Source organism: Marmota monax, unplaced genomic scaffold (genome assembly GCF_021218885.2).
Source record: "Marmota monax isolate L192 unplaced genomic scaffold, Marmota_monax_Labrador192_F-V1.1 WCK01_AAM20220418_F8-fsc00046, whole genome shotgun sequence".
In the NCBI taxonomy this organism is placed as follows: Eukaryota; Metazoa; Chordata; class Mammalia; order Rodentia; family Sciuridae; genus Marmota; species Marmota monax.
Genome location: NW_026692486.1, coordinates 13,633,807 through 13,647,720, shown reverse-complemented (window position 1 = coordinate 13,647,720; position 13,914 = coordinate 13,633,807). Strand labels below are relative to the sequence as shown.

The 13,914-nt window shown below is 37.5% G+C and overlaps 1 protein-coding gene across 5 annotated transcripts in view; it reads left to right on the top strand.

The window, feature by feature from the left end:
- Positions 1-13,914, top strand: part of Kyat3 (kynurenine aminotransferase 3) — a 48,897-nt gene that overhangs the window by 18,211 nt on the left and 16,772 nt on the right. For all 5 annotated transcript variants that reach the window (XM_046443303.2, XM_046443305.2, XM_046443307.2 and 2 more), the window contains 8 exons: positions 572-630; positions 1,376-1,520; positions 3,485-3,634; positions 6,962-7,048; positions 7,487-7,612; positions 7,708-7,828; positions 10,807-10,883; positions 12,446-12,535. In XM_046443303.2, the coding sequence (XP_046299259.1) occupies positions 572-630; positions 1,376-1,520; positions 3,485-3,634; positions 6,962-7,048; positions 7,487-7,612; positions 7,708-7,828; positions 10,807-10,883; positions 12,446-12,535 (855 nt within the window). The remainder of the gene's footprint in view (positions 1-571; positions 631-1,375; positions 1,521-3,484; positions 3,635-6,961; positions 7,049-7,486; positions 7,613-7,707; positions 7,829-10,806; positions 10,884-12,445; positions 12,536-13,914) is intronic.

Genomic DNA, 13,914 nt, shown 5'->3' with positions numbered 1-13,914 from the left:
TCTTGTGGAACTCTTGGTGTATCCTATGAAAAACAATCTGATGACTTTTTAAATGGGTTGGTTTTTGTTTTTGTTTTTTACTGCTAAGGATTTAACCCAGGAACAATTTACCACTGAGATACATTCCCAGCCATTTTATTTTTTTATTTTGAGACAGGGTCTTGCTAAGTTGCTTAGGGCCTTAGTAAGTTGCTAAGGCTGTCCTTAAACTTGTGATACTCAACTTTCTGAGTCACTGGGATGATAGGTATGTGCCACTGTGCCCAGCTAAACTCTCTTTTTTTTTTAAGAAGTATTGTTCTCTTTAATGCATTTCAGGCCTTTAAAGTGATTAACTTTTTAGACTAGGATGATATTTTCTCTTTAGAGTAGGATGATTGTAGGTACTAAAAGCACTCTAGAATGTAGGTAGGAGAAGAAATGTTCAGCATCTTGGGTTGTGTTCTAGAACTCTCTGTGGTGGTACTATTAACACAGAGACAATACAGAAAAGGAAGAGTAACACATGATTCACTGACCTCAAATTTTGATTAAAAAAGTAAAAGATCCTTTCAATGTTTATGCCTTTCAGAAAATGTCTCTGAAATTCAAAAATGCGAAAAGAATTGAAGGACTTGACCGTAATGTATGGTGAGTATCTTAGAATAAACAATAGTAATTTGATGAGATTTTCTAGGGTTGTTTTTTTTTTTAATTATTTGAGGATTTTTACCTACATCCATAGTTGAAAATTGAAGTCATTCATTTGATTCATTCATCAGATAGAAATGAAAGGAAGTTAGCCATCCATGCCTTAATGTGTTCATCTAGCAAATGAAGCAAGCTCTGCTAGGCACTAGGCACAGGGCACCAAAAAAAACTAATTTAATGGATGCTCTCATCGAACTTTCCTTCTAAACCATGAACTTTTCTTATTCATTCTCTCTCTCTCCCTCTCCCTCTCCTTCTCCCTCCCTCCCTCCCCCCCCCTTTTGAAATAGGGTCTCATTCACTAAGTTGCTGAGGCTGGCCTCAAACTTGGATGCTCCTGCCTCAGCCTCCTGAGTTACTGGAATTGCAGGCATGTGACACTGCACCCAGAATTAGTTCTGTTTGCTAACAATTGATAACCTAGCAGCAGTTAGGAATGGTTGAGGGAAAAAAAAAAAAAAGAAATAAACACCTACACACACACACACACACACACACACGTATTTGTGTTTATATGTGTGTATTTAAAATATGGGAATCATGGAGTTGGGGTCTGTAAATGAACATTAAGTTCATTAATTCAGCCAGCATTTTATTAGGTAAACTCAGTTTGTGGGTGATAAAATTGTTGTATGAAACTTGCAATTTGAGTGTCTAAATTTAAGTCTTACTGTTTTAATCTTAGGATTGAATTTACCAAATTGGCTGCTGATCCCTCTGTCGTGAATCTTGGCCAAGGCCTTCCAGATATCTCCCCTCCTTCATATGTAAAAGAAGAGCTATCAAAGGTCGCTTTGATCGATAGCCTGAATCAGTACACACGGGGCTTTGTAAGTGCATCGGGACCCTAAAGGCATATGTTTTGTATTGTGCCGTAGGTGTGTGGACTTCTGTCATGTATGTGTTGTTGGCTTTCTGGGATCCCCTGTCCCAGACCAGGGCCCACAGATACTTTTCCCCTTTGCCTTTATCTCCTAGGAAAGTCCTTTTAGTCTGGGCCTTTATTTTTCTACTTTCCAAATCTGTATATTAGGGCAACAACAGAAGGAAGACTATTTCATATATATATATTTTATATTTATATTTATATATATTTATATAATATTTCATATATATATTTTCATATATATATATTTCATATATATATATTTTTTTTAGTTGTTGATGGATTTTTTTTATTCATTTATTTATATGTGATGCTGAGAAGTGAACCCAGTGCCTCACACATGTGAGGTAAGTGCCCTACCACTGAGCCACAACCTCAGCCTGGGAGAATATTTCCTTGAAGTGTGTGTGTGTGTGTGTGTGTTTTAATGTCATTAACATTCATGCACCCTCACCTTTGACCTCAATATCCTATTTCTAATTGGTTACTTTCTTCCTCTCTATCCTCCCTTTTCTTCATTCTTCTGTGGTAAAATGCCTGGAATTTCCACATTTTCTAGATTAAAAGGAACCTCTGAACTATAGCTTCTTATCTGTTGTGCTAAAAGCAGTAGAGTCACACAGCTGGACATTTGTTTTCGCCTTTTATGACAGTGTAGAAATGGGGAAAGACAAGTTATGGAGGAAGTCATTCTGTGTCTTGTCTCTACTCGTCTAGCTATGTCACAGGGTTGAGAGGGTGGGATCCCTGCTCCCCGTAGATCCTCCTCAGACCTGCTCCACATACCTCCTCCCCAGCCACATTCAACTTCATGATGAACATCTAGAGGTGAGGTGAACAGCCGTAGAGAAAAATCAGTTAAACTGGAAGATGGTTCTTTGAAAAGATCAATAAGTGTGGTTTTAAAAAATAAATAAATAAATAAGTGTGGTTTTTACCTAGATTCATCAATTTAAAAAGTGCCTTATGAGGAATGAAAAAAGGGATTCAAATATTTAAAAAATGATAAGGAGATGGAAATGCTAATTACCCTTTGATCTTTGTACATTGTATACTTGTATCAAATTATCACACTGTTCCTTGTAATTGTGTATAATAATTACCACGTTAATTAAAAAGAAAATTTTAAATAAGGGTATTTCTACATGCCTCAGACTTTGTACATTTATAATCCTTTCTTTCTTGCTTATGAAAGTGGTTATTGCCAAGTGAAGTAGCGCATGCCTGTGATCCCAGCAGCTCAGGAGGCTGAGGCAGGCGGGTTGTGAGTTCAAAGCCAGCCTTAGCAACTTAGCAAGGCACTAAACAACTCGGTAAGACCCTGTCTCTAAGTAAAATACAAAAAAGGACTGGGATGTGACTCAGTGGCTAAGTGCCCCTGAGTTCAATAAGGAAGGGAAAGAAAGAAAAGAAAGAGGAGGGCTGGGGATATAGCTCAGTTGGTAGAGTGCTTGCCTCACATGTCCTGGGTTCAATCCCCAGCACCACACACACAAAAAGAAAGAAAGTGGTTATTATTGATAACTCCTGCTGTTTTGGTTTTTGTTTTGGTTTGGTTTTTGGTACTGGGGATTGAGCCCAGGGGCACTTAAACACTGAGCCACATCACCAGCCCTCTTTTGTATTTTATTTAGATCAGGGTCTCACTGAGTTGCTTAGCACCTTTCTAAGTTGCTGAGGCTGGCTTTGAATTCCCAATTCTCCTGCCTCAGCCTCCTGAGCTGCTGGGATTATAGGTGTGTGCCACCTCGACTGGCAACTCCTGCTGTCTTGACAATCAATATGAGTAATACTCTGTTTTCCTCCTAACATTTGCTATCACATCAACAGTAGTGTGCATGTCTTTACCACAAGTAATTAGGTTCCTTAATCAAATTCAAGGTTTTTTCTTATTTTGTAATCTCACAGGGTCATCCGCCACTTGTGAAAGCTCTGTCCTGCCTATATGAAAAGTTTTATCAAAAAGAAATCAATCCAAATAAAGAAATCCTTGTGACAGTAGGAGCATATGGGTCTCTTTTTAATGCCATTCAAGGGTTAATTGATGAAGGAGATGAAGTAAGTATATCAACATTGTAATACTGTATTAATCATTATCTTTTGTCCCACCTTTGAATCTTTTACTTACTCTGCATTCTCTTCTATTTTAAATTACTTTTAAAGTCTAATGCACACATAGTGAAGTTCACGTTATCCTGGATGTGGAGCTGGATAAATTTCCCCATAACTACAACCTAGAGAAAGATAACCTGCATTCTCAGCAGCCCAGAAACTTCTTCCTGCCCCTTCTTAGTCTGTATTCTCCTGGAGAATCTTCTATCACAACAGGTTCACTCTGGCTCCTCTTTTATTTAGCATAAATAGAATTATACAGCATGTACTCCAGTCTGTCTTCTCTTGTTTATAGTTATATCTGAGAGATTCATCCATTTTATTGCTTTAGTTTTTTTTTTTTTTTTCTTATTTTTATAACCTACTTAGATAAGAGTGGGTGGAAAAGGCTAGCAATGATGAGGGAAAAGAATCCTTTGTTTTTATTGTTAAAAATGACCATTAATCTGAACTCATTCAGCAAGTATTTGGTCATCTTTTTTGTGCTCAGAATCATGGTCGCAGTGCAGTATGAAGATAAATAAATCAGTATGTTCTAGTGCTTTCTGCCATTAGTACCATGATGCAAGATCAACATGGGGCCACCTGTCATAGCCATCTCCCACTGCCTCCCTGGTGTTCTTCTAATATTCCTTGCTTTCATGTTTCTTGACCTCTTTCATGTATTCAGAAATTACTGAGAATCTCCTGTGTGTTAGGCACTGTGAGAAAGAACATTTTAAAAGACAGTTTTTACCTAAAAGGGATTCACTATGTGTAGAGGAGACAGATTTGAAAATAGATTAAGAGGAATGCTGTGTTAGTCAGTGGTGGAGAATGTATAATTCATAGTAGTGACAAAAGGGAGAAGCCATCAACCCGGGTAATAAAGATCTAGAACACTCCACAGTAGCATTGCGTAAGCTGGTCTGAAGTATGAATATTTATTCTGCTCTATATTGTTAACTTTCTTTGAACTCTTATAGCTCTTCATCATAGCACCTTTATACAAGATACCACTCTCTATCTTGAATTGTTATTTTGCAACTGAAATTCTCTCCACTAAGCCAGACAATGTGATACTTAAAGAAACAAGTTGAGGACCGAAGTCACACTCTCATATATTGTTGAGAGCCACAGCCGAAGGGGCCCCAGCAAACTTCCAGCTGCCAGCAAACTTCCAGCTGCCGGCTGATGATTGGCTCACAGCGGCCCCAGCAACATCTAGCTGATTGGCTCCTCTGTGGTGATGCTCATTGGAGATGCTCATTGAGCTGTTTCCCCGCCCTTTCAGACTGCCAGCTGATGATATACACAATCTCTTTTAACCTATAATGTAATGGAAAGTCTCATCTCATGTCTTGATGCTGTTGATCCTTGGTTGCTTTTTCAGACTCTGACTGTGTTGGAGTAGAAAGAAGTCAGCTCTGGGACTTCTTTTCTCTCTTTCTTCCTTCATCACTTTATTTAATATTTTGAAACCACATTTATGCCCTTCTCTATTAAACTAACCTATTTTATTTTCTTTATAGTGTATTGCTATCTAAAATTATCTCGTTTATTGATTTGCCTTCTCATTCATTATAAGTCTTTCTTAATGGATATAAGTTCTGGGAGAACTTGGCCATTGCTGTGCTGCCAGCACCCATGATAATGAGTGCTCAATGTGCACTTTCCAAAAAAGAGAATTAGTCTATCAGAAAGGTAAAGGGCGTGAGGTGCACCCTGTCCACTCTACCTCCCTTCTTCCTGGTTCATTTTCTTTCATGGAGCTCTCACCTTGTATTGAGCACTGAGTTTCGCACCAGGGTTGCACAAGTGGTCATCTTAGTTCCTGAGAACTCATGGATGGACAAAGAGTTTATTTTCCACTTGGAGGAGGATTCATTCCTGCTCCATTTCTTTTTCCTCCTTTGTTCCTGACACCAAGCTTATCCCACTATACTTGGTAGGCTGTACTTAGCCTGAGTTGACTAGTGCCAAGGGGCTTTTAGGATATATGACTCCCATGTGAAAGGCGCACAACACAAGAAATACAGACAGTAAAATGTGCATATTTAAAATAGCAACTGGGTACCATTACATTTAATCAGCAAAAAGTTAAATGAGATAAGTTATAGATTTATGAAATTATACATTATTGTCAGGTTTTTCAAAAATAATTTGTCTACATTTTTATCCATAAAAATATTTTTACTCTTTATTCCAAAGATAACAATTATTTGAATTTATTCAACATATTAAATAGGGAAACTATAATAAGAGGAAATTTTCGTGAAATATAGCTGGGTTTTAAAAAGGTAAAAAGAAAAATTGAATGTAATCATGGTTATAAATTATGTGTTCAGATTCTCCTTATAGAAAGTCAGAAAGTTAGGGGTGCTGGCAGGTGGGCCACTCAACCTGGAAGCCCAGCCAGGAGTGACTGGGAGAAAGCTTATAGGAGCCGAGGGTAAGGAATATTCTAAAGGACTAGTAGAAAAACGACTCCAGATACTGTGTCCCTGAATGGAAATTGTGGGTATCAGACAGGAACAATAGCATTCTGACTGATCTCCCTGCATCTGCTCTTTGCTACAAGATACTTTTGAGAAGAAAGAACACCTTTATTCTCAAGGTAATGTTTGTAAATTAACAGTCCAGGCCAGACAGCATTGCAGTGTTCTCTTTCCTTATGATCTTTTCACTATCTAATCTATCAATTATATTCTGGATTGTATTTTTTAACTTGAAATATAAAGAAACTCTTGGCACTGTCTGTAATCCTAGCACTCTGGCAGATGGGCAGAAGGATCCCAAGTTCAAGGCAGTTTTAGCAACTTTGTAAGACCCTCAGTAACTTAGTGAGACCCTGTCTCAAAATAAAAATATAAAAAGGACTGGGTATATAGCTTAGTGGGTAAGCACCCTTGTTTCAATCCACAATTCCAAAAAATAAAATTAACAAAGAAAGAAACTCTTAACAGTTTTTGTTAGAATAAATATCCCTTTAAAAAATGTAATAAAAGGTATGGTACTTTTCCCCTGATAAATCTACCTATGTACATGTAAATTTTATATACATCATAATTATCCCCACTGCAAGCCCATGAATAGGTTTCCCAGAAATACTGAGGACAGCAACTTAGACTCCATGAATGAGTTTATATCAAAGTCTTTTGCCCTTACACATTCGTTTCCTAAAGGCAAATCCCACCCTTTTTACTGCTACATCTTAGAATATAGTATAGTACACAATATTTTTACCATGAACTAAGGATTCGTATGTTGTGTTCTTATTTGCTTTTATTTCAGGTCATAATAACGATCCCTTTCTATGACTGCTATGAGCCCATGGTTAGAATGGCTGGAGCAACACCTGTATTTATTCCCCTACGATCTGTAAGTTTGCCATTCAGCTCATATGCTTTAAGAATTCTTGAAAATATCAATTACTTTGTCAAAAAGAACTATGAAGTTTCTAAGTCTTTTCAAATAATTAATACACTAAGAGGAATCACAGAATTTCCATTAGCCTTGTAGTACCACACATTAACCTTAGTTATGGCTGGTCCCTGGGGAAGAAAACAGGCATGTTAACAGCTGTTAATGTTGACAGGTTCATTTTTCCTTTAACAGGTGTGCACATAAGACTCTGGTCCTCTTGAGCTCTCAAGGCAGAACTAAAGCCCAGTTATTTCTATTTATATTCTTTGTTAGTCATGTAGTCAGTTATCTTGACCAGGCCTTTCTCTAATTTTTTCCTTATTAGAATATTTATTTGTAAGACAGCAAAATGAATTCATTACATTAAGTCACATCTTTATTCTTCATGCTTAGAAACCTGTTGATGGAAAAAAATGGTCTAGTTCTGACTGGACATTAGATCCTCAAGAATTGGAAAGTAAATTTAACTCTAAAACCAAAGCCATTATACTAAATACTCCACACAACCCCATTGGCAAGGTAAGCGAGTCTCTCAACTCTATTCAGTCTTTGACGTGTTGTTTTCCCACATGTGGAATAATAATTGGCTGCGCTCTTTCCTTTAATATGTGTAGGTGTACACCAAAGAGGAACTCCAAGTAATTGCTGACCTTTGCATCAAATATGACACACTCTGCATCAGTGATGAAGTTTATGAATGGCTTGTATATACTGGAAATAAGCATTTAAAAATAGGTACTGATGAATACACAGAGTCACAAATCTAAATGTGTTTGGGCACATATAGAGCAACTGATGGGAAAGGATCCCATGCCAGCTTTAAAATAGACCTTGTAGTGGACATCTGCCTGAGCCCTTAAAAATAGCTATTTGAATGACTCTTCTCTCCTGAATTAATGAACAGCATGACAGACTAACAGTACAAACTTAAACTTAGGGAAAGAGATTTCACATCACAATGTAAAGCTGAGAAGACAACAGAGTAGTGCTCTTTGGCTTCTTAGTAAGAATCCTGCTGTTCCTCAGTATCACAGTACATTAGACAGAAGGAGCACAATTGTTCCTGAATGGTTCTTATACTCAGTGATGTGCAAGTTGCCAAATGCCAAGGCAACAGGAAGGAATTATGGGACAGTAAGTCACTGCCTCTCTGTCCTGGCCTGGGATGCTGCCATTACTACTGGGCCATCTCACAAATGCCTGTGTTTTCTGGGGCCTAAACTTGTAAGCTAAGCTGCAACATTTTTGAGTGTTTGCACTTGCCCTCCCTTTGCCTGGAAACACTTTCTCCCAATTATTCCGTCCTTCAGGTCTTTGCTCTGATGTCACTTTTCATGACCTACACATTTAAAGATAGTGACCCTTCTCTCCTTGGACTTTGCTTTGTCCATTTTCTGCCTTATTTTGCTTTTTCCCCCTTTATTGTAAATATCAGAATCAGAATCTATGTATGTCACTTGTAAATTACAAGATGGTAGAGATTATTGTTTACATTGGTTTCTCAATCTCCATTTTTCAGAATAGGATCTTGCAGGTGGTAGACATGAGAAAGTAGTTGTTGAATAAATGAATAGGAAATAGAAAAAGAACAAGGAAAGGAAGACTCAAAGATTCTGTGAGAGAAATAAATTAAGTTTAAAAATTAGTGCACGTGTATATAACGAGTCGTGGCACGTGCTGTGACTGTTTCTAACATATATTCCAAACAGATGTAAAGGTGGGAGGAGACCACAACTGCTGGAGTGAATCAGAAAAGCAGTAGGCAAAAGATGGAATGAAGTAGATGAGAAATGAAAACTAAATTCCTATCAGATAATGAGCACATCCTTAGACAGGGAGGCATAAAAGATCAATATAGACTTAGAAAGATAAATGATTTGATTTATAAGGGTGTGCTACAGTGGCTGGCACCAAAGAGGATAGGGAAGAAGGGCATCCTGAAGGACTTTTATATGAGAATAAAGAGTATAAACTTGGCTGCAGAGATCATGTGTTCTAAAACGTTCCTCGGATAGCACCTTGAAACCACAGCATTCTGTGCATCATAAAATAGTGACATGATGAAATTAGGAGAAGTTCTGTCTTGAAATTAGAAGTGATTCTTCCTGACAGAAATCTGACAATTAAAAATCAATATGAAAATCACAATGCTATTCATACTTGTCAGTAACAAAGACCTATTGAAACCAACACATTCGAGTTTTTCTGATTTTGCCATTAAGATCCATTCACCAAGATTCATTTATTCCACAGCACATAGCATTCACTGTCAGATAAATCGAAGCAATTGCCAAAAGCTTCAAAAAATTGTGTGGAAGAAAACAAAATTGATTTTTTTAAAGTCCTATACATTGACATGATCACCAGGGTGTCAGTTAGCATACTTTGAGAACTATTGCAAAATGTATGACAAGGCAGATGAATTGGTTCCATGGTTGGATTTTTTTAAGTAAAGGTAAGAGTCAGGTGCACATGAGGGCCCCTGTGGGGGTTAATTGCTAATACATATCTGAGGGCTGAATGAATAAATGAATGAATGATTTTTAAAGATTTTATCAACTTGAAAACCTTTGCACAGTTGATTCTCATTATAAATTCTTTATTTGCAAATTTATCCAGTCCCTAAAATACATTTGCAACCTCGTAATTGATACTCACAGCACTTCATTCAAAGAAGGACCAGAAATTTGCCTCACCCAACACATGCATTCCCAGTCGAGGCTGAACAAGGTGATACTCTTCTTGCTTTAGCTCATCTATAAGAAGCATCCTACATGGTGATTTTGCTGTTTAAAATTGCCCAAAAGCATGGTGCAAAAGTGCTGGCTAGTGTTCCTAAGCACAAAAAGGCTGTCATGTGCCTTTCAGAGAAAATGTGTGTATTTGATAAACTCAGGTACAGCTTCTGTTGTTGGTGGCGTTGGAGTTATTAGAGGATGAAGCTAAAGAATTCAGTTTTCCCTCTGAGGTGCAAAAGATGTTTTAAAATTGATTGTAGTGATGGTTGCACAACTCTGTAGGTATACTGAAAACAACTGAATTGTACACTTTAAGTGAGCAAATTATATGATAGGTTTTTTTTTTTCAATCTATGAGACATAAGCAGATCACATACACATAGATTAATAGGCCCGCCCTCAGAGTGTCTGATTCAGTGGTGTGGAATGAAGCCAAACAAACTGCCTTTCTTACAGTGATGCTGGTATTGCTGGTGTGGGGTCACGTTTTAAGAGTCATTGCTCTGAGAAGCTTAGAGAAACAAACTCAGAAAATGAGCAGAATAAAGGGAGGCTGTGCAATAATCAGGACCCAACCCCAACTAAAACCATGCCAAAGGATCATTGTGTTCGACATACAGCTAGCTACCCCTAGCACTGAGCACTGGTTGCCACAATTCATCTGACAGCTGCCACTTGGCCTGGCCTGGATTGCTGCCTACTGATATCCTTGTCACTCCTGCTCATGGGAATAATTTTGCCACTTAAAATTATTAAATCTATTTACATGTTATTTTGGTACAACATTGTATATTCTAAAGCATTTCAACATTTTCAGCTGAGTTTGGACTATCTGAAAAAAATCTATTGATATAATTATATTAACTTCTCTGTAATTAATATATTTGTTTTCATTGAATTTGTGTACCTTTGTTTTTAGATCCTACTAAATGTAGATTGATTGGAAAGCAGTTTTTCAACTTTTTTTTTTTCCAGCCACGTTTCCAGGTATGTGGGAAAGAACAGTCACAATAGGAAGTGCTGGGAAAACTTTCAGTGTGACCGGCTGGAAGGTAAGAGGAATAAGAATTTAGGGATGTAGCTCATGGTAGAGCACATGCTTAGCATGTGAGAGGCCCTGGGTTTGATGCCAAGCATCCCCAGATTTTTTTTTAATTTATTAAAATAGGCATGTATTTTATTTTTTGTAGTAGTTTTTGTGTTAAATGTATATATATTCACATTACATAGGTTTTTATACTTAATCATCTTTTGTTTATTGGTTTACTCAACTTTCATGTTGAACTTCATTCTGTTTTGGTACTAGGGATTGAACCTAGGAGTTCTTAGCCACTGAGCACATCCACAGGCCTTTTTATGTTTTATTTTGAGACAGGGTCTCACTAAGTAGCCTAGGGCTTCAATAAGTGGCTGAGGCTGGCTTTGAACTTGCCATCCTCCTGCCTTAGACTCCACAGCCCCTGGGATTATAGACTGGCGCCACTGTACCTGGCTTTGAGCTTCATTCTTATTGAGATCCAATAACATCTTTAAAAATAAGAAAAATTAGGTAATTTTTTATTTTATAAGTGATCAAATGATGCTATTTTTTCTTTGCAAAGGAAGTTCAGCATAAAAGAAGAAAAATAATAATGATGAATATTTTGGCATTTACATGTACCAGACTCTAAAGTGTTTTACATGTACTAATTCTTTTCATTCTTATAACATTATAAGATGGGTACAATTATTATCCCTGTTTTACAGATGATAAAATAAAACACAGAAAAGTTAAATATCTTGCCTGAGATTATACTGCTGATGAATTCAAGCCATGGCAGACTTGAATTCAGAATCCACGTACTTAACCACCATACTGTTTATTAAAAAATAAATGCATCCAATTGAAACTCAGTTCTCTTCCAGCCTCATCCCTACTGAACATGGCCAAGATGCAGGGAGCATCAAAAGGAGGCCTCCAGAATCAAAGGCTTTGATGTTTTGATGATGTGAGAGTCCTCTAGGCCCTCCTTCAGAGTTACATGTATCTATAATTCACACAAGCTTTCCCACTGGAAATACCAGAAGACACAAATTAGTAGAGGGAGGGAAGGTTAATAATGATTGCAGGCTTTGTTTACCTTCCAAAGGCAGAGCTCAGTGAAGAGGGCATTGCTTAGAGACTCCAGTTGGAAACTCACACCAAAAGGATGGTGTTGAAATTTTAAGTATGAATACTGGCCTGCTTTCATAATGTGAACATTTCTTTGTTTCTTTTTTTTTCTTTTTAATTTATTCTGTGTGTATGTGTGCACACACATGCAATACTAGGGATGGAACTCAGGGATGCTCTACCACTGAGCTACATCACCAGCCCGATTTTGGAGCTGGGGGCAGAGGGTCTCAGGAAGTTGCTAAGGCTGGCCCTTAACTTGTCATCCTTCTGCTTTAGCCTCCTGAGCTGCTGGGAGCCTCCTGAGCTGCTGGGAATTATAGGCATGTTCCACTGTGCCTGGCTTTAACATGAACATTTCTGAATTGCCTGTATTTAACAATTGCATTAACTGCTGTCTCCAATTTGATACACATTATTAGACAAATTTTTGAAACCTGTTTTAATTTTTTTCTTTCCCAGCTTGGCTGGACCATTGGTCCTAATCATTTGATAAAACATTTACAGACGGTTCAACAAAACACTGTTTATACTTGTGCAACTCCTTTACAGGTAGGTGTTGGGGCAACAGGGGGTTGAAACATGGATTGTTGGTGGAGGTGTCACTTTTATTTGCATGTTTGAATTGACTTTATTCTTCCCTCCAGGTCCTTCCTGAGCAGGGCCTTCTAATATAATCTGGGAATTGAGGAGCAGATGCATAGTCACTGTTATGGGGCTAGTTTTGTTTTGTTTCTTTGAACACACGTACATTGCTGTGGGGAATACAAAGTGCTACCAACTCTCTGAAGGATGGTGGCAGCACTCAGCAAATTAGAGATTGCTAACCCTATGAACAGCAATCCATCTTCTGAGGATTTACGCTAGAGCTATTATCAGCACATGCAAGATAGGGATAGATGTGGCTGTTTATTGCAGATGGTTGGGTTTAGTCCATTACCCATCTATGGACAGGTAGTTAAATAAACCTTGATCTAGTCAAGTATCAAAATATTATATGACTTTATTAATTTCTTCTTGCTGCTATAACAAAGTACCACAGATCTAGTGACCTAAAACAACACAAATTTGTTATCTTACATGTCAGAGCTGGAAATGGATCTTATAGGGCTAAACGGTGGGTGTCGGCATTGCTGTGTTCCCCCTGGAGGTGTAGGGAAGAATCAGTTCCTTGCCTTTTCTAGCTTCTAAGGTTGTCCGCATTCCTTGGCTCATGGTCACATCCCTCCAACCTCTGCTTTCTGCCAACACATAACTTTCTGACTCTTATCTCTTCTACCTCCTCTTTCCCTCATAAGGACCTGTGTAATTACATTATCCCTGTTGAATACTCTCTCAACCCAAGACTCTTAATTTAAATCACATCTGTAAAGTTCCTTTTACCATATAAGGTGACATTTACAGGTTATGAGTTTGAAGATACAAGCATCATTGGGGGACACTATTCCACCTACTGCAATAGCTATTTAAAAGAAAGGAAAAAAGAAAGAGAACAAGAAACTTTAAAAGTACTGATATGGAAAAATTTCCAGAATATATTATGAAGTTAAAAAAAACACAATGTATACATATATTTATGCTACATTTTGTGTAAGAAAAGGGGGACTTCTTATGTTTTTCTTGAAGGAACTCTGGAAGGATCCTAAGAAACTAGTAAAAGTGGCTATTTGGGAGGTTAAGAGAAGTGGATGAAATTAGTTGATAGGGACAGGAGTAGGTACCAGAACTTTTAATGTATATTATTGCTACTTTTGTGTTTATTTACAGAAACAAATCTATTTATCATTCTGTGAATAACCAAAATGTGGAAAAAATATTCTATTTCTAGAAGGCAGTTAAAGAACAAAAGACTAAAGTGTATTGGCTTCATGTAAGTGACTTAATTTTTTTGCTTCCTTTGAACAAATACCTGCTTAATAGGAAAAGGTTTC